Source organism: Aspergillus costaricaensis (genome assembly GCF_003184835.1).
Source record: "Aspergillus costaricaensis CBS 115574 unplaced genomic scaffold BO79scaffold_18, whole genome shotgun sequence".
NCBI classification, from domain to species: domain Eukaryota; kingdom Fungi; phylum Ascomycota; class Eurotiomycetes; order Eurotiales; family Aspergillaceae; genus Aspergillus; species Aspergillus costaricensis.
In genome coordinates this window covers 523,771-545,347 of record NW_020291818.1, presented here as the reverse complement: position 1 = coordinate 545,347, position 21,577 = coordinate 523,771, and the positions used below count along the sequence as shown (strand labels likewise).

The 21,577-nt window shown below is 51.5% G+C and overlaps 8 protein-coding genes across 8 annotated transcripts; 4 read left to right on the top strand and 4 right to left on the bottom strand.

Annotated features, from left to right (window-relative positions):
• The first annotated feature begins 920 nt into the window (after window positions 1–920).
• BO79DRAFT_196186 (uncharacterized protein) lies at window positions 921–3,699 on the top strand. Its single transcript, XM_025681178.1, has 3 exons — window positions 921–1,395; window positions 1,458–3,035; window positions 3,090–3,699. Exons 1-3 carry the CDS (start codon window positions 1,330–1,332, stop codon window positions 3,414–3,416), a joined length of 1,971 nt encoding a protein of 656 aa, XP_025538958.1. The 5' UTR covers window positions 921–1,329; the 3' UTR covers window positions 3,417–3,699.
• A 181-nt stretch (window positions 3,700–3,880) lies between these two features.
• BO79DRAFT_238158 (uncharacterized protein) lies at window positions 3,881–5,660 on the bottom strand (the record flags this gene model as incomplete). The annotated part of the gene is made up of 4 exons (XM_025684781.1): window positions 3,881–4,949; window positions 4,980–5,105; window positions 5,142–5,572; window positions 5,603–5,660. The coding sequence occupies 4 exons, from the start codon at window positions 5,658–5,660 to the stop codon at window positions 3,942–3,944; spliced, it is 1,623 nt and encodes a 540-aa protein (XP_025538957.1). The 3' UTR covers window positions 3,881–3,941.
• Window positions 5,661–6,408: 748 nt separating this feature from the next.
• Window positions 6,409–9,010, bottom strand: BO79DRAFT_245864 (neutral/alkaline ceramidase). Its single transcript, XM_025685505.1, has 2 exons — window positions 8,667–9,010; window positions 6,409–8,611 (listed from the first exon to the last, which is right to left on the bottom strand). The coding sequence occupies exons 1-2, from the start codon at window positions 8,867–8,869 to the stop codon at window positions 6,526–6,528; spliced, it is 2,289 nt and encodes a 762-aa protein (XP_025538956.1). The 5' UTR covers window positions 8,870–9,010; the 3' UTR covers window positions 6,409–6,525.
• A 715-nt stretch (window positions 9,011–9,725) lies between these two features.
• BO79DRAFT_229162 (pre-mRNA-splicing factor SPF27 family protein) lies at window positions 9,726–10,431 on the top strand (the record flags this gene model as incomplete). Its single annotated transcript, XM_025684018.1, has 2 exons — window positions 9,726–9,762; window positions 9,818–10,431. 2 exons carry the CDS (start codon window positions 9,726–9,728, stop codon window positions 10,429–10,431), a joined length of 651 nt encoding a protein of 216 aa, XP_025538955.1.
• A 1,244-nt stretch (window positions 10,432–11,675) lies between these two features.
• On the top strand, window positions 11,676–14,397 carry BO79DRAFT_245862 (GMC family oxidoreductase; the record flags this gene model as incomplete). Its single annotated transcript, XM_025685504.1, has 11 exons — window positions 11,676–11,818; window positions 11,874–12,027; window positions 12,090–12,343; window positions 12,405–12,448; window positions 12,509–13,124; window positions 13,185–13,245; window positions 13,317–13,602; window positions 13,686–13,814; window positions 13,904–14,088; window positions 14,201–14,328; window positions 14,394–14,397. 11 exons carry the CDS (start codon window positions 11,676–11,678, stop codon window positions 14,395–14,397), a joined length of 2,004 nt encoding a protein of 667 aa, XP_025538954.1.
• Window positions 14,398–14,424: 27 nt separating this feature from the next.
• Window positions 14,425–16,563, bottom strand: BO79DRAFT_21199 (putative 3-beta hydroxysteroid dehydrogenase/isomerase family protein). The gene is made up of 4 exons (XM_025683113.1): window positions 16,391–16,563; window positions 15,942–16,234; window positions 15,203–15,845; window positions 14,425–15,130 (listed from the first exon to the last, which is right to left on the bottom strand). The coding sequence occupies exons 2-4, from the start codon at window positions 16,165–16,167 to the stop codon at window positions 14,536–14,538; spliced, it is 1,464 nt and encodes a 487-aa protein (XP_025538953.1). The 5' UTR covers window positions 16,168–16,234; window positions 16,391–16,563; the 3' UTR covers window positions 14,425–14,535.
• Window positions 16,564–17,779: 1,216 nt separating this feature from the next.
• Window positions 17,780–18,480, bottom strand: BO79DRAFT_288026 (uncharacterized protein; the record flags this gene model as incomplete). The annotated part of the gene is made up of 1 exon (XM_025688645.1): window positions 17,780–18,480. The coding sequence occupies exon 1, from the start codon at window positions 18,185–18,187 to the stop codon at window positions 17,780–17,782; it is 408 nt and encodes a 135-aa protein (XP_025538952.1). The 5' UTR covers window positions 18,188–18,480.
• Window positions 18,481–19,445: 965 nt separating this feature from the next.
• On the top strand, window positions 19,446–21,449 carry BO79DRAFT_267000 (MFS transporter; the record flags this gene model as incomplete). Its single annotated transcript, XM_025687017.1, has 4 exons — window positions 19,446–19,895; window positions 19,955–20,331; window positions 20,385–20,661; window positions 20,723–21,449. Exons 1-4 carry the CDS (start codon window positions 19,558–19,560, stop codon window positions 21,447–21,449), a joined length of 1,719 nt encoding a protein of 572 aa, XP_025538951.1. The 5' UTR covers window positions 19,446–19,557.
• Between the last annotated feature and the right edge of the window lie 128 nt (window positions 21,450–21,577).

Genomic DNA, 21,577 nt, shown 5'->3' with positions numbered 1-21,577 from the left:
TAGTCACTGAGTACGGAGACTAGACTATACTAAGTCTTCTTACCACAGAGTTAAGGGTTCCGGATTTGTTACCCGCTTCTACTCCCAATTTGTGAGCAAATCAGGCACCGAGTCCCTGACGGCACTTGCGACGATGGGAGTCTCAGTCGGTTCCCTCCATCGTCATCGTTGGCGCCCGGCATAATTGTTGCTTATTATTCCTTTTACTACTAACTAACTCAGCCTCCTTCAATGCGACCCATTCCATTTTCTAGTTTCGTTGCCTCGGGCTGCCCTTGAGCCTCAAGTTCCAGCATCACACACAGTCTCATTTGTAGGCGGCGTGACGCGCAGCCACGTGATCTCCTCCCCGCCTGATTCGGAGTCTCGGTTCCTCCTTCTCCTCCCTCTCTCTCTTTGTCTCTCTCTCTCTCTCTCTCTCTCTCTCTGTGATCGACACTGCTTCTCAAACCACCCCATTAGACATGGCACAAAACAAGAAGGAAATGATGAAAGAAAAAAGAGTCGACAGAAGACAATTGGTAGTCTAAGAAGAAGAAAACTACAAAACAAAACAACCAAGCAAACACAATCCCGAGGCTCCATAAACGCTCATCACCGGTGAAGTACAGGGCTCCGATTCCACCCGTCATTGGAGCCCCTCTTCTCCATCGACGGCGGAGTTTGGCCAAACTTAAGGTACCAGACTACTTCGTCCACTACTTTTGTCCCAGCCAACCTAAGCCCGGCGTCCAGACCTCCACCGGGCGGGGATATCCTGACCTGACCGGTGGTCGATATTGCATTAGGTCACTCTGGGGTCGCTTCTTTGGGCTCACTGCTCATAATCTTAAAACTCAAATGTTGAACGGTTCTGCGAAAACCTGCGAAATCTAGTCTTTTTCATCTTCCAATCTAACCCTTCTAGACTAACCCGCCGTCCCTTAATAATCTTCGAGCCTCGTTCGGGCGATCATCCTTCCAATTTCCCCCACAACAACTGGACCGTTCGTCCGATTGTACGGTCTTCGTGCACTGGACTAGCACTCTCTACTCTACTTCACCCCCCCTGGTGCCCCCCCTCCTCTCCGAGGTGCTGTTGTTCGCTAGTACCCGGGACTATCGGCATACCTTAACTACTACTAGTCATTCCTGCTGCATCTTCTCCAGGTTTTACTCGTTATCATCCCGCTATCCGTCTCCGACCCGCACGCGACAGTGCTGCTCTGTCCAACATCTTGTGGTGTAGTATGCGCGGACGTCCTGGTCCTGGTCCGCAACAACAACCCTATGTTCTAGACTTTTGAATGCGATTTACAAGAGCATGGGACTATCCGCTGTGTCCTCTACATGCTCATGGACCAACGAACCAGACTGCGTAAGGCTTGTGACGCCTGTAGTATTCGAAAAGTGAAGGTATACTACATGCAGCTGTCACTGTTCATGAAGAAAGTGCAGTGTTGGCTAACTCTGCTCAGTGCGACACCAGCGGACCACCCTGTCGGTCATGCGCAAGCTTGGATATCCCTTGCACTTATGAACGACCGAGTCGACGTCGCGGTCCCCCTAACCGCCATGCAGAAGCATTCAAAAAGCAAAAACTAGCAGAGTCCCCTGCAGGCTCCCCAAGTCCATCAGACCATGCCACCCCGGGTCCTCCCGGGTCAGTGGGGAGCACCACCATCCCCTCGTCCACCCCAGCACCTTTATCGGCGGAGTCCATTTGTTCTATGCCGACCCTGTGGCTACTAATTGACGATTTTTTCACCTACATCCATCCCTTAGTCCCTGTCCCCCATGAGCCCACGTTCCGCGCCGCATTGGAGCGGCGAGATGACCTTACTAACCCTACCTTTTTGGCCCTCACGGCCGCCATGGTCGGGACACTGGTGGCGTCCTTTCCGCGAAGGCCCAAGCGGCATCTGAAGACGGAGGCGGAGAAGGCAGCATTTCCACACTCGATGGCATTGGTCAGGCGATGCCATGATGTTGCAGTTCAAGCTAGAGGCTACGGCTATCTGGATCGAAGCGCGACAGTGTATGATGCCGCAACTAGCTATTTCCTTGGGCTTTGCGCAGGATATGTCTGGCACATGCGCCGATGTCGCGCATATTTCGCGGAATGCCTTACTATGATTCATGTGTATGACCTTTCTCGGCAGTCGAATCACTTTCGGGCAATGACTCCGCCAAGCCCCTCTTCCTCGTCGCGTTATTCGCAAGATCCTTTTGGCGGCGCGACCGCCGATCTTCACGTCGACATCATCGAGCAGGAGCTCGGACGACGCTTATTTTACACCACCATCGCCGGCTACCGGACGCTGCAGCAGCTTGGCTCCGGTGACGTGACTATCCATGTGCCTCCTGAAACTCCGACTTCGCGCTATCCTCCCTTGCCCCTCGAAGTGGATGATGAGTATATCTTCTCCACACATGTTGAACCACAACCGTCTGATCGGATTTCTCTTCTGGTGGGCTTCAACGCCAACGTCCGGGTGTTCAGTTCGTATAATACTCTCTCCGCCTGGGAGACTGCGTTTGGGAGCGGCCAGGTCTTTGATTGGGAACGGCAGCGCTCTCTTATGTGGGAATGTCTGCAAAAGGCTAAATCTGGCTTATCTAATGTTCCAAGGGAATTGGCTATCCAGCTATCTCAAGATCCCGAAATAGGCAACGGGCATGGCCAATACGAGACTACACCTCCTGTGGAGGATCCGCGGGCTCGTAAGCGCCATATGCAACTTCAGATCCAAAAGGCGAACATCTACGCGAGCCAGTTGGGCACCCGATCATACTTGGTAGAGAAATATTGGACCTTGTACGGAGCGTGGAAAATGCAGCGAAAACAGTCCGACCAGCAAATTCCCGTCAGCCCCAGAACTACGATTAAGGTTGAAGGTGAGCCGCCGCAAAGTCTAGACACATACGATGCGGAAGCCCAATCAGATTATATTGGGAGGATGATGGCAGAAGAGCGTCGGGTGGTGATCCGGGATCTATTCATCTTGTTGCAATCGGTCAACGAGAGTAGTATGGAACCCAACGGCGGCAGTTTCGTATGCACCCTGTGTTTCCTTCAACTTGAACCGGGAGAACTGACCCCTTCATAGACCGCTAAAATCCGCCAAATCGCCTCCACATTACTCAATTTCCCGCATCATAGCATGATCACGCCCTCCACTTCTGGTCCCCAACCTTTAACATCCGCAGAAGCCGAAGCTTACCTTCGCGCATTCATTGATACTCTTGTACGCCTAGAGGGGTTCAAATCCGGGTCTAGCCAGGGCAAAAGCGGTTCCAGTCCCGAGGTACACCGACAATCCATCAGCTATTTGAGCGATCACAACCGCGACGAAGAAGAGCTGCGCCAATGGGCCAGTCTGAAAGAATACCAGGCCAAGTTTGCCGAAGCAGGGGGCATGTTATCCGAACTGTAATGGACACGAAGGCATTCTTGAAGCTGACTTATTTTCGCATCATTTATAGCTGGAGTTTCTGGAATGGGATATCGATTGCTTTATTCGTTTGGGAGGCGGGATACTGATTGTTAGCAAAGCTGGGGTGGCGACGGAGTTCAGTGTGTGTACTATTCGGGTCGGGAGTATGATTGAACGGCCATGGTGTCTATATATTTGTGTATATTATTATAGAGTGTTTCATTGACTGTTTGACCGTGTGATCTTTTGTGATGATACCTATATCTAGGTCATTTCATGGGTGGATGGATGATATGATTTGATATGCTGGAAGTATCTCAAATGAAATGGATGACAAATCCCAATGTGTGTCGAAATAACTGATAAAATACTACTACAAAATCAACATGGAGAGGTAGCACATCCAATAACACAAGCCATGGACCAATCAACTCAGAATAATTGAATTATGTATGTCTTATTACCACTTATATCCACCATCCCTCCTAACTAATACATATCATATAACATAACATAACAACCAAATCAAGTAGTCACACTCTCCGTCTCCGTAACCCTCTCCGTAACAGTCTCCGTCTTTGTCACCGTCTCTTTCTCCTTCTCCGTCACCGTAACAGTCACAGTAACAGGACCCGTAAGCGTCACAGGCACAATCATAAGAACATCATCTGTTTCACTAGACAGAGAAGATGATGTTGTTATCGTAGGTATAGCCGTGGACGTGGACACATCCTCTCCGCTAGATTTCGTTGATGTTTGCTCTGCATCTAACGGAGTCGGAGTCGGAGTCGGAGTCGGAGTCGTCGACGACACTTTCCCTTCCTCAGATGTTGTTGATGTGGTGGTAGTAGGGACAGTTTCCGATGTTGGGGTTGGTTTATCAACGACAGTGACGATGGCAGTCGCAATGGTGGTTGAATCATAGGTTTGTTCGGGGGCGGGTGTATCTGTGATTACTACGTAGATGGTTTGCATGGTTGTTGATGTGGATGTGGTATCTGGGTTGGAGGGTATGAAGGAGGAGGTTCCGATGACAGTTGTTGATCCTTCGGGTGTGACTAGTACGACGACTGGGGTTGGGGCTGAGGATGTGGTTGTGGTGGTGTCTTCTGTTTCTGGTGTAGGGGTGGTTGTGGTCGTTGTGTCCACTGGGTCTGCTGGCTGGGTGGTCTTTGTTGTGCTTGTCGTGGGTATGGTCACCCCGATGAAGGGTATGGCTGTGTGGGGGGTTGGCGTCGTTGTCTGGCTTTCAGTGGGTGTTGATGAGGTGTCCTCAGCTGTGGTTGTTTTGCTCTCGCTGGAGTGTGTGGTGGAGGATGACATCTCGGGCATTGAGGAAGAGCTGGTACTGGCTTCTGGGAGAGGCGTGATGACCCCAATCGTGAAGCTGGTGGACGTTGATGTCTCGGAGGTGTGGGATGATGTAGTGCTCTCTGGAGCAGCGCTTGATGATACGGGTGCAATAGTTGAGGAATGTAGTAGTTTACTAGATGATGTGATTGTCCCCTGGGGTGATGGAGATGCTTTTGACGTCTCTGCTGCTGCGCCGGATAAGTGTGATACTCTGGCAGCAGAAGATGACGTCTCGTGCGTGATGTGAGAAGAGGTTGTTGGCATAGGTGCGTGAGACGACGAGGCTTCCATTGGACCTCCTGGCATGATAATTGAGGGTGTTACAACATGGGAGCTCTCAGAAAGCGTGCTAGATGGTGTTGTGGTATGCACGATGTGCGAGGAAGAACTTGTCGCAGGAGAGCTTGGAACTGCACTCGAGGGAGGCGAGTAGGGTGCTGAAGATGAAGGTATCATTGTGGTTGTGGTTGTAGTTGTAGTCGTTGAAGTCAGCAACACGGTGCTGTCTGATGAGACACTTGTAGATAACGAGTGCGTGGCTGCAGAGGAAGACTCGAACAGAGAGGTAGTTGAGTCGACATGAGTAGAAGTAGTCGGAGATACCTGAACGAACGCAGCTGAGCTGGATGGCACCGGCTCAGAGGTGGTGCTAGAGCTGGATGCAGTCTGAGGCAGACTGGAGGGTGTGACCGGGACTACAGTCAAAGCGTTGATCTCATCGTCGTCATCGTCATCGACCGAAGTACTGGCAACATACACATAAGGTGTAGTGAGCGAAGGAGATGGAGAGAGCGACTCCAGGTCTCTCTTGGAGGCAAAAGGAGCAATCGGACCAGCCGCGCAGCAAAAGACGAGGAAGAAAGTCACGAGGATAACTGGTATGAGCGACATTATCTCGTCTGCTGGTGGAATTGTGCAGTCGAAATAGTACCAATATTATGTATGTATGTCAAGGAGATGTAAAGAGGACCATAAACGAGCAGTCAAAGAGAGGATGCAAAGATAAATAGCTAACCACGCTGCACTAACACTGATTGGCAAGTTCAGAAGCGACAGAGATTCATCTTTGACTCGAATTAGTATCTAGAAACAACGAAAGAGTGTTGAAGTGAGGGAAAGTAAAGAAGGACAATCAGGAATATGGATGATGCAGAGCGAATGAGGGTTAGACAAGAGAAAGACCGTGTTTAAGAAAGCCAAGCGATGAAAGCGCCCACCCGTCATCTCTTTATTTAGCTGATGCCACGGCCTGGGCCGTCATCAAGTGCAGCTTGACATGAAACATTCCGACGGTCCAACTTGCTGTTGTGGGACTCGAAGCTGGGATCGGTTGGCTGGCGAGAGTCGAGTTGGCGCGCGACAAAGAAGTGCCGGCTGGGATGTTGCAGCACCCGCCCCGGTTGGCCAACATTTCCCATTCATTGGCAACCGTGTCAAGTCTTGCAGAACAGTGGATCATAGCAATCTTTCTACTAAGCTCTTATGAATGGATCTCCCCATGTCCGAGCATACGCCTCACAAGCTAAGCCACCGTCTTGTGCCAGCCAGGGCACGGCTAGATTGGCTGAGATGCAGCCAACCACCAAGCAGACAGAGAATGAAATATCCAATTGCGAGAAAATCAATAATATTGACTTGGCTATAATCCAATGCTACTGTTAGATCATTCCTACTTTCATATACGTCCTGATCCTGTCTCATAAGCCTCACTCTTGCCGCTTGTACCAGCCTCCTTCAACATAGTAGAGGCCAGCTCTCAGCTGACTGCAACCGTAAACCCTTCGCTAATCCCCTCAAAGGAGGATATTTTACCTTGCACACTTCTTGAGTCGCCGTAATAGTGGAGACGATATGTTCCACTCTGAAGGGGATTAGGATTCCCCGTGTCGTAATACTCGTCCTCAATCTGCCATTGGAGAGTGACCTCGCTATACCCCAAAATCGTACTCGTCCTTTCCCAGTTATACAGAAGGTTCCAGTCGCTGTCAGTATGCACAACATCCCATAACCCGGTAGCTGAGTTGTACCTCTCCACAGCCGCAAAGGTCGACTCTTGTCGTAGGTTATTGCGAGGGTTTGCCCCCACGAATGTGACATTTACCATGTCTCCAGGCCCGTAAGTGACATTTGCCGAAGAGGATACAACATCACCGAATGCTTTGCTGATTGGCGATCCGTCATATATAACTGAGGGAATAAAGCTTAGTGAGTTGTTGGTATTGACGGGAGGTATCTTCCCGGAGGATAGCGACGGTAGACTGCCCGTCTGCGCTGACTTGCCCAAGTACGGCAGATACGTAAGGGTTAGGTTGATGTATGCCGCAAGTGTATTGGGGCCGTACAGAGTCGAGGCCCCTTCATAGCGCTGCACTCCGTATTCCTCCTCCGTGGCGACGTAATGAGCATAGCTATTGGACGGCGCACCTAGGACTACCAGAGGGTCTGCCACTCCAAGAACCTCTTTTGCAGAGCTGCCAATCGCTTCTTTCCAGCGTCTCCCAGACATGGTGGTGGCTTCGCTTGTCGAGATGACAATGAATAGTTGACCCACTCTCAGGACCTGAATGTCCACAATATTAGGTGTCCAGGCGTACGGCTGTGTGATTGGTCCCACATCGAGAAGAACCTGCTTCGGCGCTTGACACGCCTGCTGCTCTTTTGACGGCTGGTGCAAGAAAGCACGAGCAACATACCATAGAGGGTTGGAATCGGCTGGTCCCGTGCCATTCTGGGTAAAGTCGAAAAATCCTGGCCCGTCCGTCGTGCCGGCTGCAAACGAGAATCCCAATGCGGCAGGACACGTCTTTAGAGTACTACCATTAAACGGCGACGTAAAAGTGTAGTTGGACAGGTCTTGGTAAGTGTGGAACGAGCGGACATCGGCGCCTGAAAGAATTCGAACAGGATTGGAATCCAGATTGGCGTAGAGTTCTTTCGCAGCCGCGTATTGTCGCCGTCCAATCTCGAAGCAGCTCTTTGCGCCGTTATCCTTCTCACGAAAGTAAGGTCCACGGCCGTGGCAATCCTCAGTCTTCCCGCCGCATGTGCTATCTTCATATCGGCATTGTTGTTCAGAGCCATCCTCACACCAAGCTCCTAACACATTCGGGCTGGTATCGCCGACATTTGACTGAGAAAAGCCTGCGACAAAGTCATCGGAGAATTTTTGGTCGCCTTTGACACTGCGCTCAAAAAGCCAGGCGGCCACACCCTTGTTGTCCCCGGTGATCAGGGTATTATTATTGTACAAAGATGTACCATGTACGGGAAAGAAGGTCAGTATGGCAGTGGTCTTGTTGTCGGATTCCCGATCAAACCTCAACAAAGTCAGCGTCTTGTCCACATTCGCCGAGTACCGAGCTTTCTCTTCTGCAGGATTGGCGTCATAAGCGTAGGGGCTTCTATTGGTATTGGCGTCTTCTAGGTCTATGGACCCAAAGCTGAGACGTCCGGGTGCTAAACCTTCGTGGGCTCGCTTGATTGAAAGGAGGACACCGTCAACAATCGCTTGATAGCTCTGTTTATCAAAACCCTTGGTGGGGATTTGAGGAAGAAGGTAATTCATCCAGGCACCGGGGCCTGAATGAGAGTGTGTCCCAGTAAGTGCGACGTTCTGCTCGGTGTATCGAGCATAGTCGCTGCCCAGGCTAGCAAGGCCATCAAGTACACCATGGCGCACGGCAGTGTCCCCGGTCAGAGCATCCAGGATAAGGTAGATGAAAGTGTCATCTGGGTTGTTATTATTGGCCACAATGAAAGCCCGAGAGTAGATTCTCTGCCGAAGACCAGTCCCAATCTGGTCCAAGCTAGCATATCCATTCATCCCTAACTCAACAACAGGCCTAGCAGACAATGTATCAGCATCCATGCAGCACTGGTAGGATAAAGGTAGTTTACCCCGTTATATCCGCCTTTCCTGCGCCTAGCAGGAAAATATCATCGTTGTTCACCTCGGTTGCAGCAGCTCTGTGCGCCCACTTAGACTGTGTACCGACAATGAGTGGCTGGCTCTGGTGCTGAAACAGTGAGAACAGTTGCAGCAACACAAGTGCCGTTGCCACGCTGCTGGCCAAAGCCACACCCAGCCTGAAGTTCGCCATTCCACCGAGATAAGGCGTGAGCTCTAGGATCGTTGCAGTGCCAGAGAGCCTTCAGCCTGTCCACGGGGATGCGCACTTCTTATTGCAAGCAGGGACCGACCGAGGCAGGAGCTATCACAAGGCATGCCCGGCTAATTTGCAACGACGGCTCCGGGGATGACACTGCAGGGTCTCTGCAACCTTGCGGGGAGGATGCGGAAGAGGCGCGATTGGTGAAAAGGCTATTGGAATGTAGGAGAAAGGGTCTGGTCCGTTCCCGTCGTCATCCGTGGCTAAGCTTGATCAGGAATGTTCTATCCAGCCCCGCGTCGACTAACTGCAAGAATATAAGTTTAGATTCGGCTCTGAAGATGGATGACATGCGGTTGGCTGGTTGAGTCATTATCATTGCAACTCTGTCAAGGTCATAGGCGGGGAACTGGCCAGTCAGGGACCAGCCCTGCCCTGTCACAAGGGACCCTGTAGATCGCATGAACCTCGTCTGATAGAGAAGCCTAGGCTAAGCCTCCAGAGAAGTGGAGAAGAGGTCCGCCTTGCCTAAAGATCCGGGAAAGTGATGATCATGTGGAGAACGAAGGAGGAAAGGAGACGTCCGTGTCGCAGCTGGACGAGATTCATCTATACTTGGGTTGCCTGAAACGGTTTAGCTTAAAACACCCCGGATCAGCTCCGGCAGAAAATGCTGAGTCATCCAGTGATACTCACCGCCCTCCTGTGCTCGGCGCAAAAGCTGAGACGCTCATGACGAGCTGCTGCTGCTGGCACGGTTCGATCTTATACAAGATATCACTTCGCATTGACCCCTGCCTCTTCTAGCTCCTCGTTATCTAGGTCTAATACGCAGGCTCAAGTCAACATGCCTCTCATTAACGAATCCCACGACTCACTTCCTTGTAAGTTGCCTTACCTCTGCTATGAGTTCCCTTCTAACGCGTGGACCGTCATTAGACATCGAACCGACCCCTTCCACCCAGGCACGAGCAGCTGCAGAGAAGCTAATTGCCGCGGAACTTTCGCTGGATGCCAAAACCACTATCCACCCGTCCATTCCTGCTTTTCCTGAGTCGCGGTTTTCTCCTCTCATCCAGCAGGAGGTGGACCGCAAGGCTGCTGGATTGCCCTTGACCGGCGGAATCGATCTCTCCCGCTATGAAGCGCCTGAGGCTCCTGCTAAAGCCGCTGACGGAACCCCCGACCTCGAGGAATGGCAACGGACACTGCAAAAGGCTTACACGGCTAGCTCCCATTTATCAATGCGGCACGAGAATCTGGCACTGCTAGAAGAGAATGGAAAGAACGCGTGGCTGATTGGCAATTCGCAGCTGGAAGACATCCTACGGGGGCTTGAGAAGGAATTGGCTGAGATGAAGGAGGCCGCCGAGACAGTGAACAAGGAGAGAAAGCTCGCCCAGGAAGCCAACAAGGGAGAGATTGTGGGGCTGGAGGAGACATGGAAGCGTGGTGTTGGTGCCATCCTCGACACGGAATTGGCTGCAGAAGGCCTGCGCTTGCAGATCTTGGAGCAAAGACGTCAACTGGCGCAGCAGCATGCGCAGCAGTAATGGGGGTTTTCCGTCGACCTACATTTCTCAGGACGGAGACTCGCTCGACCAGGGTGTAGGCAGTCGCACTGTTGGCCGGGTGAAAGGAGGGCATTGCTTGGTAGAGAAGCCACTTTGGTAATGGGCCAGTTACCCAGCTGCCTGGGGCGTAAAATGCAGCTTCTGCGGTTGTCATTGGGCCTGACCCAAAATTGAACACGACAAAGACGACGCTGTATTCGGCCCATATAAGACCATGGTTAAAATTAACTGGGATGATCATTGGCGTTAGGACAAGACTTGGTGGCGATGGCCGCAGGCGGGGAAACACCCAGCATTTGCCATTCCCCGCACCACGGCAAGATCGAGGCCATTGGCACACCGTCACCACTGCCTCTGCTCTGTTGCCAACAAAAGCGACTCCGCTTAATACAAGCAATTAATGCCTGGGAACGAGGGTGAGAAGGAACAATTTTTCCGTCCGTGGCTATCCGGTCAATCCGCCTCATTGATTGGTGTTGCGTTTGGCCTGGCGCCGGATTCGTCTCTCTATCCCAGTCCGCCGCGACAGCAACCATTGGAGGATAGCCTGCAAGCTCCCAGCTGACCTGTACAAGGTACGCTTGGGCTGTCGCTGAGCTTCATGTCTGAACAGGTCGCTGACTGGCGAGACCATCTCCTGCTCGATTGGCATTCTGCTTGGCGTTCTCACTGTCAGGATCTGCTCTTTGCCGTCGCAAACTTAATCCAGTCGTCCATTACCGGCAGGAGCCAAGATACACCATTAGAATAGGCTCCCGTATGTCCATCCTGTATATAGATTAATCCACCTTTTATATCGATATATCTCTGACAACTCACTGCATGCACTATGCACGACCCCCTCTCGCCGTGCGGGGAATCTGCGGGAAGCATTTTGTACTTTTGTACCTCTATACCACTGAATGAAGGTTGTATACCGTGTACCATAGACTGTCGCAGTTCTCTTTGTTCCTTGTATGACTTGGACGGTGCGAATGCTGGTTCACATCCTTGTCAGGACTCGTATGCAAGAGGGGTTCTACATAGTGGTGCGGGGATGTATATCTTGGTCCATAGCATTGCCTACCATGATGAGGAGGTGCTGCCTCATGGGTTTGCAGGGTTGACAGCATATAAACCGACCTCTGAAAGCCAATTCCTGGTCGTTTTCTATCTTTTTCTGTAAATCACACACCTTCTCACTCACAATTTCTACTATCCATACGTAGTCAATCATACCCACCATGACCATCCCAGAGGAAGTGGACATCATTGTCTGCGGTGGTGGCAGCACCGGCTGCGTAATCGCCGGTCGACTTGCCAACCTGGACCATAATCTCCAGGTCCTGCTGATTGAAGCTGGTGAAGACAACCTGAACAACCCATGGTAGGTTGGGCATTGTCACCTTTACTCCCCGGGGCCACTCCTAACCTTGCCCTAGGGTCTATCGCCCCGGTATCTACCCCCGGAACATGAAGCTTGACTCGAAGACAGCTTCCTTCTATTACTCCCGGCCTTCGGAATGGCTTGATGGCCGTCGGGCTGTTGTACCATGTGCCCATGTTCTCGGAGGAGGCAGCTCTATCAACTTCATGGTAAGCCATGCTTGCTCAACCCACATCTGGCAACAGTAAGACACACCCTAACTGTGAAGTAGATGTACACTCGAGCCTCTGCCTCCGACTACGACGACTTCCAAGCCAAGGGCTGGACGACAGACGAGCTTCTTCCCTTGATGAGAAAGCACGAGACATACCAGCGGGCCTGTAACAACCGGGACATTCATGGCTTCGATGGACCCATCAAGGTCTCGTTCGGGAACTACACGTATCCCATCATGCAGGACTTCCTGCGTGCTGCCGAGTCGCAGGACATTCCTGTCACGGATGATCTTCAGGACCTGAAGACAGGGTAAGTCACTTATACCTCGAATGTACTTATGTACTTAGCGACCTGCTAACAACATGTGCAGCCACGGAGCCGAACACTGGCTGAAATGGATCAACCGCGATACAGGTATGTCCCCATGATCACCACATCATATCGATAGTAGAAAGACTAATAACCCACATCCAGGCCGCCGCAGCGACTCCGCCCACGCCTACGTCCACAGCACCCGGGCCAAGTACTCCAACCTGCACCTCAAATGCAACACCAAAGTAGACAAAGTAATCATCGAGAACGGCCGTGCCGTCGGCGTCGCCACCGTTCCCACCAAGCCCCTCGCAGGCCGAGATCCCCCGCGGACCATCTTCAGAGCCCGCAAACAGATCATCGTCAGCGGCGGCACCCTCAGCTCCCCTCTCATCCTCCAGAGGTCTGGTGTCGGTGACCCGGAGAAGCTCCGTCGTGCTGGCGTGCAGCCTCTCGTGAACCTCCCCGGTGTGGGACGGAACTTCCAAGACCACTACCTGACATTCTCCGTCTTCCGGGCGAAGCCTGAAGTCGAGTCCTTCGATGACTTCGTCCGCGGAGACCCCGAAGTGCAGAAGAAGGTCTTCGAGGAATGGAACATCAAGGGCACGGGACCTCTGGCGACGAATGGCATCGAAGCCGGCGTGAAGATCCGGCCGGATGCAAAGGAACTGGAAGAGATGAAGAGCTGGCCCACGAATGACTTCTATAAGGGCTGGGAGAGTTACTTTAAGAATAAGCCGGATAAGCCGGTGATGCATTACTCTGTTATTGCTGGGTAGCTACCAATCCCCTCATACCCCCAAACATATACAAGATATTTACTGACATTTGATAGCTGGTTCGGCGACCACATGCTCATGCCCCCAGGCAAATTCTTCACCATGTTCCACTTCCTCGTGAGTATCCCTCCCTCCATACCACCACCACTATCCATCCCAAACTTACTCATTAATCAATCAATCAACAGGAATACCCTTTCTCTCGGGGCTCCACGCACATCCAATCCGCCGACCCCTACGAAAGTCCCGACTTCGACGCCGGCTTCATGAACGACAAGCGCGACATGGCCCCCATGGTCTGGGGATACATCAAATCGCGCGAAACGGCGCGACGCATGGGCGCCTACGCAGGTGAAGTGACAGGCATGCACCCTCACTTTTCGTATGACTCGCCCGCGCGAGCATTCGATCTGGACCTGGAGACGACGAAGGCGTATGCGGGACCGAATCATATTTCTGCTGGGATTCAGCATGGTATGTCACACATCCCTTCTTCCCTGCATCTAGCCAGGTGGACTAGTCCACTTGAAAAGAATACTTACTGACGTTATGTAAAGGGTCCTGGTCCCAACCCCTCGAACCAGGCACTTCGCCCGCATCGCCTACGAGGCTTAACTCCAATAGACAGGATACCAGGGAGGAGATGAAGTATAGTAAGAAGGATATCGAACATATTGAGAAGTGGGGTGCGTATCCCTCCCTTCCTTCCTACACAGCCCGCCTCCCTCTAACAATCCCATACCATTAAACTGACTAATGACTGAATGAATGATAGTCCAACGCCACGTCGAAACAACCTGGCACTCCCTCGGAACCTGCAGCATGGCGCCCCGCGAAGGCAACAACCTCACGCCGCACGGGGGAGTCGTCGATGAACGACTCAATGTGCATGGTGTGCAGGGGCTTAAGGTGGCTGATTTGTCCATTTGTCCGGATAATGTGGGGTGTAATACTTATAGTGTCAGTTCCCCCTTTCCCTTTCCCCCTTCCTTCCCCCTGTTTTTGTAGTTTTTTCCATTCTTTTTCTGCAGTGGATCAAGTGGGCTATGCTAATGTGTGGTGGGTGTTATAGACCGCCCTGCTTATCGGAGAGAAATGCGCTGTCTTGACGGCTGAGGATCTGGGTTACTCGGGTAAGGCGTTGGATATGAAGGTTCCCGAGTATCATGCGCCTGGGGAGGTGACGTTTTTGTCGAGGTTGTGAGTTGAGTATACCTTGTTGGGGTGGGTGGGGTGTTGTTTAGTTATAGTATACTCTGTTTCAGTTGATTGAGTAGTGTGAAATTTACATAAGTCGTTGAATTCAGATAAATTGTTCAGCAGTAATACAATAAAATGATAGTTTTTCTCGATAGTAATACAATCTTTTGAAATACAAACAGACATCCATGCATAATCTGGAATGAACTACAACTTCTCCGGAGGAACCACCAAATTCACATCCACACCCTCCTCACTCACACTGACCACCCCCTTTGCCGCAACCTCTGCGACCTCTGCAACCTTCTTCTGATCCGCCTCGCGGTTCCACACCTCCAGGTGCTTGCACATACCATACATGGTCGTGATCGGAGGCGCATACCCGAGCCCGCCCTGTTCTGGCGACTTGCGCGCACGCGAATCATCCGCAATGTAATGCACATTGGTAATGGAGAAAAGAGCAGGCTGCATCTTGGCGATATCTCCGGTCATTCTAGGGAGCCAGGGGAAGTAAACGACCTGCAGGAAGGAGTACCATTCGATGAGGTAGGACAGGATGAGGAAAGGGACGGGTGGGACGCGAGGGAAGTTAGCGGGTGTTTTGGAGAGGGTGTGCAGGAGGAGATAGACGTCGCCGTAGGTGGGGGCAGGGTTGGGATCTGTGACTAGGAAGGATTGGCCACCGATATTGGGGAGTGTGGTTGGGCTGTTGGTGTGCTCGATAAGGCGCTGTTCGTAGAGAAGGTGGGCGATGGAGACGTTTTCGGCGTTGACGAAGTTTTGCATGGTGTCGATGAGCCAGCTGATAGGGTTGTTAGTCCTTGATCTTCTGCAAAGGTTATTGGGGGCTAGTAGGCTAGTAGGGATGTCTTACGCAGGGGAACCGCCGGATCTGAGATATGATGTGGTGAGAGAACCTTCCGTGTCGCCGATCCCGTAGATGCCATTCGCCGGCCGGATGCAGCCTGTGCGGAAGTTTCCTTCAAGATCGTCGGCGGCGCGGATGATCTTCTCAGCCTTGGATTTGGAGGCGGCATAGTTGCTGAAGAAGTCGTAGTGTTCTTCCGGGACTGGGGTCGAGTCATCGACTACCTGGACATGACCCTTGGGGGACTTGTTCCAGGGTGCGATCCAGAAGGATTGACTACGGAGACTGACAGATCCTGAGGATGTCGAGATGAGGCAGCTTGCGCCGGCTTTCTTCGCCGCAGCCAGCACATTGACTGTGCCGCCCACGTTAACGTCGGTGCAACGGGGAAGGAAAGTCTTGAGACGCTCTCCAGGCCTGATCACGGCGGCATTGTGGAAGACAGTCAGGGGCCGGTCAGCGACAGCTTCCGGCCAATGTTGTGCGAAAGCAGTGGCCACGGCCTTCTCGTCGGCAATATTTGTCTTGAAGAAAGCGACACCCTGGTCGAGAATCTCGCGACGAGGTTCTGCAAGGTCCAAGATACGGATAGCTGACGGGTCTTCGCCGCGAGCGAGCAGATGGTCTACCATCCAACTTCCCACGAAGCCTGGAACTGTTAGCTTTGGAACTGTAAATATGGGTATCGCATAAGGCAGTCTCATTGAGGTATATCATGAGGATGCCTTTTATAGCTAGAACGCACCTGCCCCACCAACCACGATATAGCGCCGGTTTTGCTTCGGGGGAAGACTCTTTTGCACATCGACCGGGTTTCGAATAGAATCCTCGTATGCTGCTTTGATTTCATCGACGGTCCAACGATGAGGAGACAGCCGGCTTACTTCCTCCGGAGTCCCTGTCATACCACGATTGACGTGGTAGAGATAAAGGACAGCTAGTCCGGAGGCAACGGCGATCTCTGAGAACATGTCTAAATGGCAGCTCTAGACTGAGACGTGTAGTAAAGGGGGTATGCAGGATAAAAGACAGTCAGATCTTGTTTGTTGCAGCGAAGTTAGCAATTTTGCTCTGTAGATCTATCCCTTCGCAATCGTACAAGAAAGCAATGCTGTTGCAACAGAGATGATTGAAAATCGATCTAATTCAGGTACGAGGAGTATCGCTCAGCCATAAATCTCATCACTAACTTACAACCTCGCGTGGCTAAGCCTTAAAGCCACCATCCATGGGTCTCAGGAATCCAAGCGAACGGAGATTAATAGTTCGGGATTGGACCGTTCGGTTAGACGAGTCAGGCCCACATGTCATTCGGTCACTGGCCAGGTGTAAGTTCGTTAAGGGGTAAAGAACCTATCAAGAAGAGAGTTTCTCTGTCAACCAGCCACTAAAGCATAAAAACGGTTCGATAAATTTGATGCATCGCTTGATTCCGAGTTGCATTAGCAGGAGATGGCCTCCACGTGCCCGGCGCCGGGGCAAAAGCAAGCAAAATGGTCCGATTCGGTTTATTAGTGACACCTTCGGAAAATCTGATGGCGCGGTCAGGGGCTGAGACATTGTATATGACCGGATTTATTGACAGCCGAAAGGCTCAATCTTTGTGATTCAGAAGGTAAATTGTAAGCATCTCAACTGCCATATACTCTAATACAGCCAAGAGTACTCCGTACACGCTCTTTAATTGGACGATGCATGCTGCAGGTGTCTGTAAGCACCCAATTCATAGTAGATCCGATGCTGTGCACATTTTCTATCACAATTGAGGCGATAGTATCTTGCTTGTAGTATTCAGGACTACGCTTGACTTATCATATAGGAATCATATTGCAGGGTTTACTACTTCGTGATTGTGATTCTTGTCTGGTAGAAGATTCAACAGCCATTTCGGTATTCTTTCCGAGCGGTGGGTCGGGCTTATCTCCGCAATTCCGAGCTTGTCTCTCCCTCTACGATATGGCCGAGATAGAGATGAATTGGGAGGCTTATACAAAGGTATACCGATAAGAACTGTGTTTTACTATTATCGCCTGCAACGGACTATCACCTAGCAAACATACACTGTGGGTTCTCACGCGAGTGCCTCCTGATGAACCCAGTCGGTTACCTAGGGATTAAGGATGAAAGAGTATGTATACACAGTAAGCCCCCAGCATGCTTGTTCTTAGTAAGTGGCTCTTCCTCGCTACTCCAGCATCTGACGGCATTGGCATACATGCTCCTCCCTCCATTTGGTCGCCCTCGTGCCTTTGAAGTTGGAGCTATGGCCACCAAAACATTCGTACCGTCGCTTGCATGGCCCGTGCAATGAGTTTCCCACCGGGGCCACTGTCTCAAATATTGCATTTTGGATCCCTAGATATAGGTCCTTATCCTTACCAGAACATGATAGTATACAGGGCACCATCCTTGATTCTCGGTAGCATAGTCTGACGGATCCTCACATTCCTCAGAAGAATGGTATGGGGCTGGTCTTGGCACGTGTCGAGTCACCTCTTTGGGCTCGCGCAGGAACTGCGCAATTGCCAGCACTGAAGAGACAAATCATTTTCTCTCTCGAGATGAATATAGATGACGGCATGGTTACCTATCATATTTGGACCTGCAACGTCCGCTCGGAACACGGGCCACTGGGTGGTGGCCGCCAGAATCAGCATGGATACCTAAAAAGAAGGGGCGCAGACGTTCTGGATCGCAAAAACAGAGTTTCGCACAGGATCGTCCTGGTTGTTGCCAGAGTTTCATCGGCAAACCGGCACGGGCGGCACTCGGAACCGAGCCCTGAACTGTGACTGGGTCATGGGCAAGCATCAACCCCATTTTAGCCTCGAAGGCCTCCCCCGCCCTGTGCTTGACATTTTCTAGTGGACTGGCTCCCTCAGGGTAAGGAAGACGCAAATGCTTCTCCTCGTTGGTGTGGAGCTGGACGCGTTCAGAATTATCGTCTTCCGACATGGTGGTGGGGACTGGGCTTCGTTTGCGACTGTGCATCTGCCGTTTTCGCCAGAAATCCACCGCAGTGGAGATGCTTATTCATGCGGTGGTGACGTCCAGGACTTATCTCCAGTTTTCTCCCCATCTGGAGCAAATTAGGGATCCTGGGGTAGGTAGATCAGCCTGGCGAAACAGGGTCTGTTAGTGACTGCCATAGTCACGACAGGTATCCATGCAGAGAGACACTGGTAAACTTGCGATGCATGCCCATGATTCCGCATCACACTGTGTCTTATGCAGATCACACCCAGTAGGTGACGAATAGCCAGCTTTAGGTATGAACTAAGTGCGATTGGGCGGGCCTCGTATGCCGTAGCGCAATTTGAATCAGAATTCTCCTGCTACACCGTAACGCCATGCCAGTCCGTGCTGCGAGAGAGGTCAGTCACTTGAGGCATTATTTCCCCCCAACACGACTGGGTAGTATATAGTAAGGACTAAAAAGGGTATTAACTCACTGAATGGACATGCGACTTCCCTCGGCTAGTCAATAATAGGGATCATCAGCCGCGTCTAACCATGGATTCCCATATCCAAATTCTAGAAGGAATTCATAGCCTGTCTGTTTTACTGTATCCGGATCGTCAGTTAGGGGACACCCCAGCACAACTCGTCTAGGCAGCGGATCTGGCAACTCAACGTGGAAGATGCAGATGACTGTTAGTTGAGTGCCTAGCGGTGAACGTATCAAATTTAGTTCTCGTGCAATGTCCATCAGCACCTGTCTTTTCCTTGGCAAGAGTCGAAGAAGATCCGGTGGAGGAAGACCGAGGGCTTATCAGTCGCACTCCTGCCGACTGTTCTCGTCCGGCGCCCCCACTTTGAGTGTCTTCGCTTTTGTCTCGCTCTCGCGCTCTCTCTCCCTCTTTTCTTTCCCCTAATGTCACTGACTCACTAGTTTTCGTTGCTAAACATTATCGTATGCGTTTCAGAATACAAATCCCGCTAAGCTTTATCTTGCAACTCCCAACGTCTATCACTCAAAAATTGTCTTCTTCCTTCCCAGCATTTGTACTCGTCTTGTTGGTTTCCATGTCTGCTGCGCTACAACTTGAAATCGCTCACAGTTCGAGAATTTTGGGAGCAATCCTCTACTTGAGTTTCTGTCGCATTGGATACAGTTGTCTTTCTTACTCTTGCTGAATCGGGAGCACGAGCGAGTCCAAGAGCCAGTTTGTCGAGTCATTATATAGTAGCTGCAGCGCATTTCAGCGCGCTCTATCTTAATTTTCTTTCATATTACTCCTCCACCGCAGCTATATAATAGATTAGGAGGTTTATATCAGCTGTATCGGCTGTACTCGCTCCAGCTGTGGAGAGATCTTCCCCCTCTGGGTCACGGACCGAATTCTAATTGACGCCACGAAATGTCCTCAGCCAAAATTCCTTCTTCAGATCCCCCGGCAGGCCCAGGGGATAGCAAAGAGGGGCCCACCTCCACATATGCACAATCATACGCAGTATCAGGCTCATCCGAGGACACTATCGATCAAGTGGATGACCTGGCGCACATTCCCACGCGCGCCTCTCGAGCCTCGATACCATCTCTAGCCCAAAGAGTCACATCTATAGGGACGACTGGCACATCTGACCCGAACTATGAAGTTGATTGGGACGATGAGTTCGACACTAATAACCCGAAGAACTGGCCCTTCCCCTACAAAGCTATGGGAATCGCTATTCTATCATACAACACCTTGATTATGTGAGTCTGGCGCATCGCCTAGATACGCATTAAGCGACAACGACGCTAATACCTTTCAGCGTATTATACTCAACATCGTACACATCCGGAGAGTCGCAGATTGCAGCTGAATTTGGGGCCTCCACCACCATCGTTACGTTGGGATTGACTCTGTACCTCATCGGTCTGGCTGTGGGATCCATGTTTATGGCGCCACTAAGCGAATTGTACGGCCGAAAGCCAGTCTGCATAGCCTGCTTGTTTATCTTCACAGTATTGATCATACCTTGCGCGCTCGCCAAAAACCTTGCGACTCTGCTGGTTGTGCGCTTCATCGCAGCGTTGTTCGGAAGTGTAATGATTTCCACTGCGCCGGGGATGGTTGCGGACATAGTCGAAGATGACCAGCGCGCGCTGGCAATGTCGGTTTGGAGTCTCGGGCCCGTGAACGGACCAGGTAGGCATAACCACTCCCCCGCCAAAACCTACCTGTTATTGACCCTGCCCTAGTCCTCGGACCCATTATCGGAGGTTTCGTCACCCAGTACCTGGGCTGGCGGTGGATGGATTGGATCGCTCTGATATTGTCTGGAGTCGCGTTGGTCTTTTCATGTATCATGAAGGAGACTTATGGCCCCATAATCCTGCAAAAGAAAGCCGCCCGCATGAGGAAAGAAACGGGCGACTCACGATGGTGGTGTCGATACGAACAGAAGGCCAGTCTGAGTGAACTGCTCAAGATAAATCTCGGCCGTCCGTTTGTCATGGCAGTCACTGAGCCTATTTGGTCAGTCTTTCCGAACCAGTACTCGCGTTGTCACTTCAAAGCTGATGTGCCTTTCATATAGTATATTCTGGAATATTTACATTGCCATCGTGTATGGCATCCTCTATCTCTGCTTCACAGCCTACCCTATCGTTTTCCGGGATATTCGCGGTTGGTCACTTGGTCTCTCCGGCCTCGCATTCCTGGGTATCGGAACTGGATGCGTGATTACCATCTCCAGCGAACCCTTGATCCGCCGCTTGATCAACAGTCATAAGCCGGACCCCGAAACAGGCAAACCACCCCCGGAAGCAATGGTGGCCTTTGTATGTATCTGCGCGCTCCTGATTCCCGCTGGAGAATTGTGGTTCGCCTGGACCTGTTCGCCCGCCTCGATTCCTTGGATTGTACCGATTCTCGCAGGTGTACTCTTCGGCACGGGCAACACGGGCGTTTTTATCTACGCGACCAATTACTTGGCTGGTAGTTACGGAGTATATGCAGCATCCGCGCTGGCAGGTAATTCCGTGATCCGCAGTATCTTGGGAGGTGTCTTGCCACTTGTTGGAACGTATATGTATGCCGGTATTGGTCCTAACTGGTCTGGGACCCTTTTGGGCTTGCTCGAGGTGGCTATCGTCCCGATCCCATTTATTTTCTACAAGTATGGCTACAAGATCCGGGAGAAGAGCGTGCTCATCCGGCGGATGCAGGAGGATAAGCGGCGATTGGCAGGAAAGCGCCAACACCATACACAGCAGGTGGAGAATCTTGAGAAAATCGAGGAGAAGGAAACGATGGAGGTATGAGTGAGGAGTGTGATCGAGACTGGTGACAGTAAATCGACATTAAGCGCAGGAGTACAGATGAGTTTTTGCGCAGAAAAGCATCCTCGCACAGTTGGAGTTTGGACGGGGAGCCTGACTTTTTCACCTTA

What these genes read in the sequence shown, in the direction of transcription:
- BO79DRAFT_21199 (XM_025683113.1), bottom strand. Translation starts at nt 16,167, where the DNA reads ATGTTCTCAGAGATCGCCGTTGCCTCCGGACTAGCTGTCCTTTATCTC. An exon ending in TATCGTGGTTGGTGGGGCAG is followed by an intron (nt 15,846 to 15,941) that starts GTGCGTTCTAGC and finishes TAACAGTTCCAG; the next exon opens with GCTTCGTGGGAAGTTGGATG. An exon ending in AGATCCGGCGGTTCCCCTGC is followed by an intron (nt 15,131 to 15,202) that starts GTAAGACATCCC and finishes CAACCCTATCAG; the next exon opens with CTGGCTCATCGACACCATGC.
- BO79DRAFT_196186 (XM_025681178.1), top strand. Translation starts at nt 1,330, where the DNA reads ATGCTCATGGACCAACGAACCAGACTGCGTAAGGCTTGTGACGCCTGT. An exon ending in GTAGTATTCGAAAAGTGAAG is followed by an intron (nt 1,396 to 1,457) that starts GTATACTACATG and finishes AACTCTGCTCAG; the next exon opens with TGCGACACCAGCGGACCACC. An exon ending in AACCCAACGGCGGCAGTTTC is followed by an intron (nt 3,036 to 3,089) that starts GTATGCACCCTG and finishes ACCCCTTCATAG; the next exon opens with ACCGCTAAAATCCGCCAAAT.
- BO79DRAFT_245864 (XM_025685505.1), bottom strand. Translation starts at nt 8,869, where the DNA reads ATGGCGAACTTCAGGCTGGGTGTGGCTTTGGCCAGCAGCGTGGCAACG. An exon ending in GGAAAGGCGGATATAACGGG is followed by an intron (nt 8,612 to 8,666) that starts GTAAACTACCTT and finishes ATTGTCTGCTAG; the next exon opens with GCCTGTTGTTGAGTTAGGGA.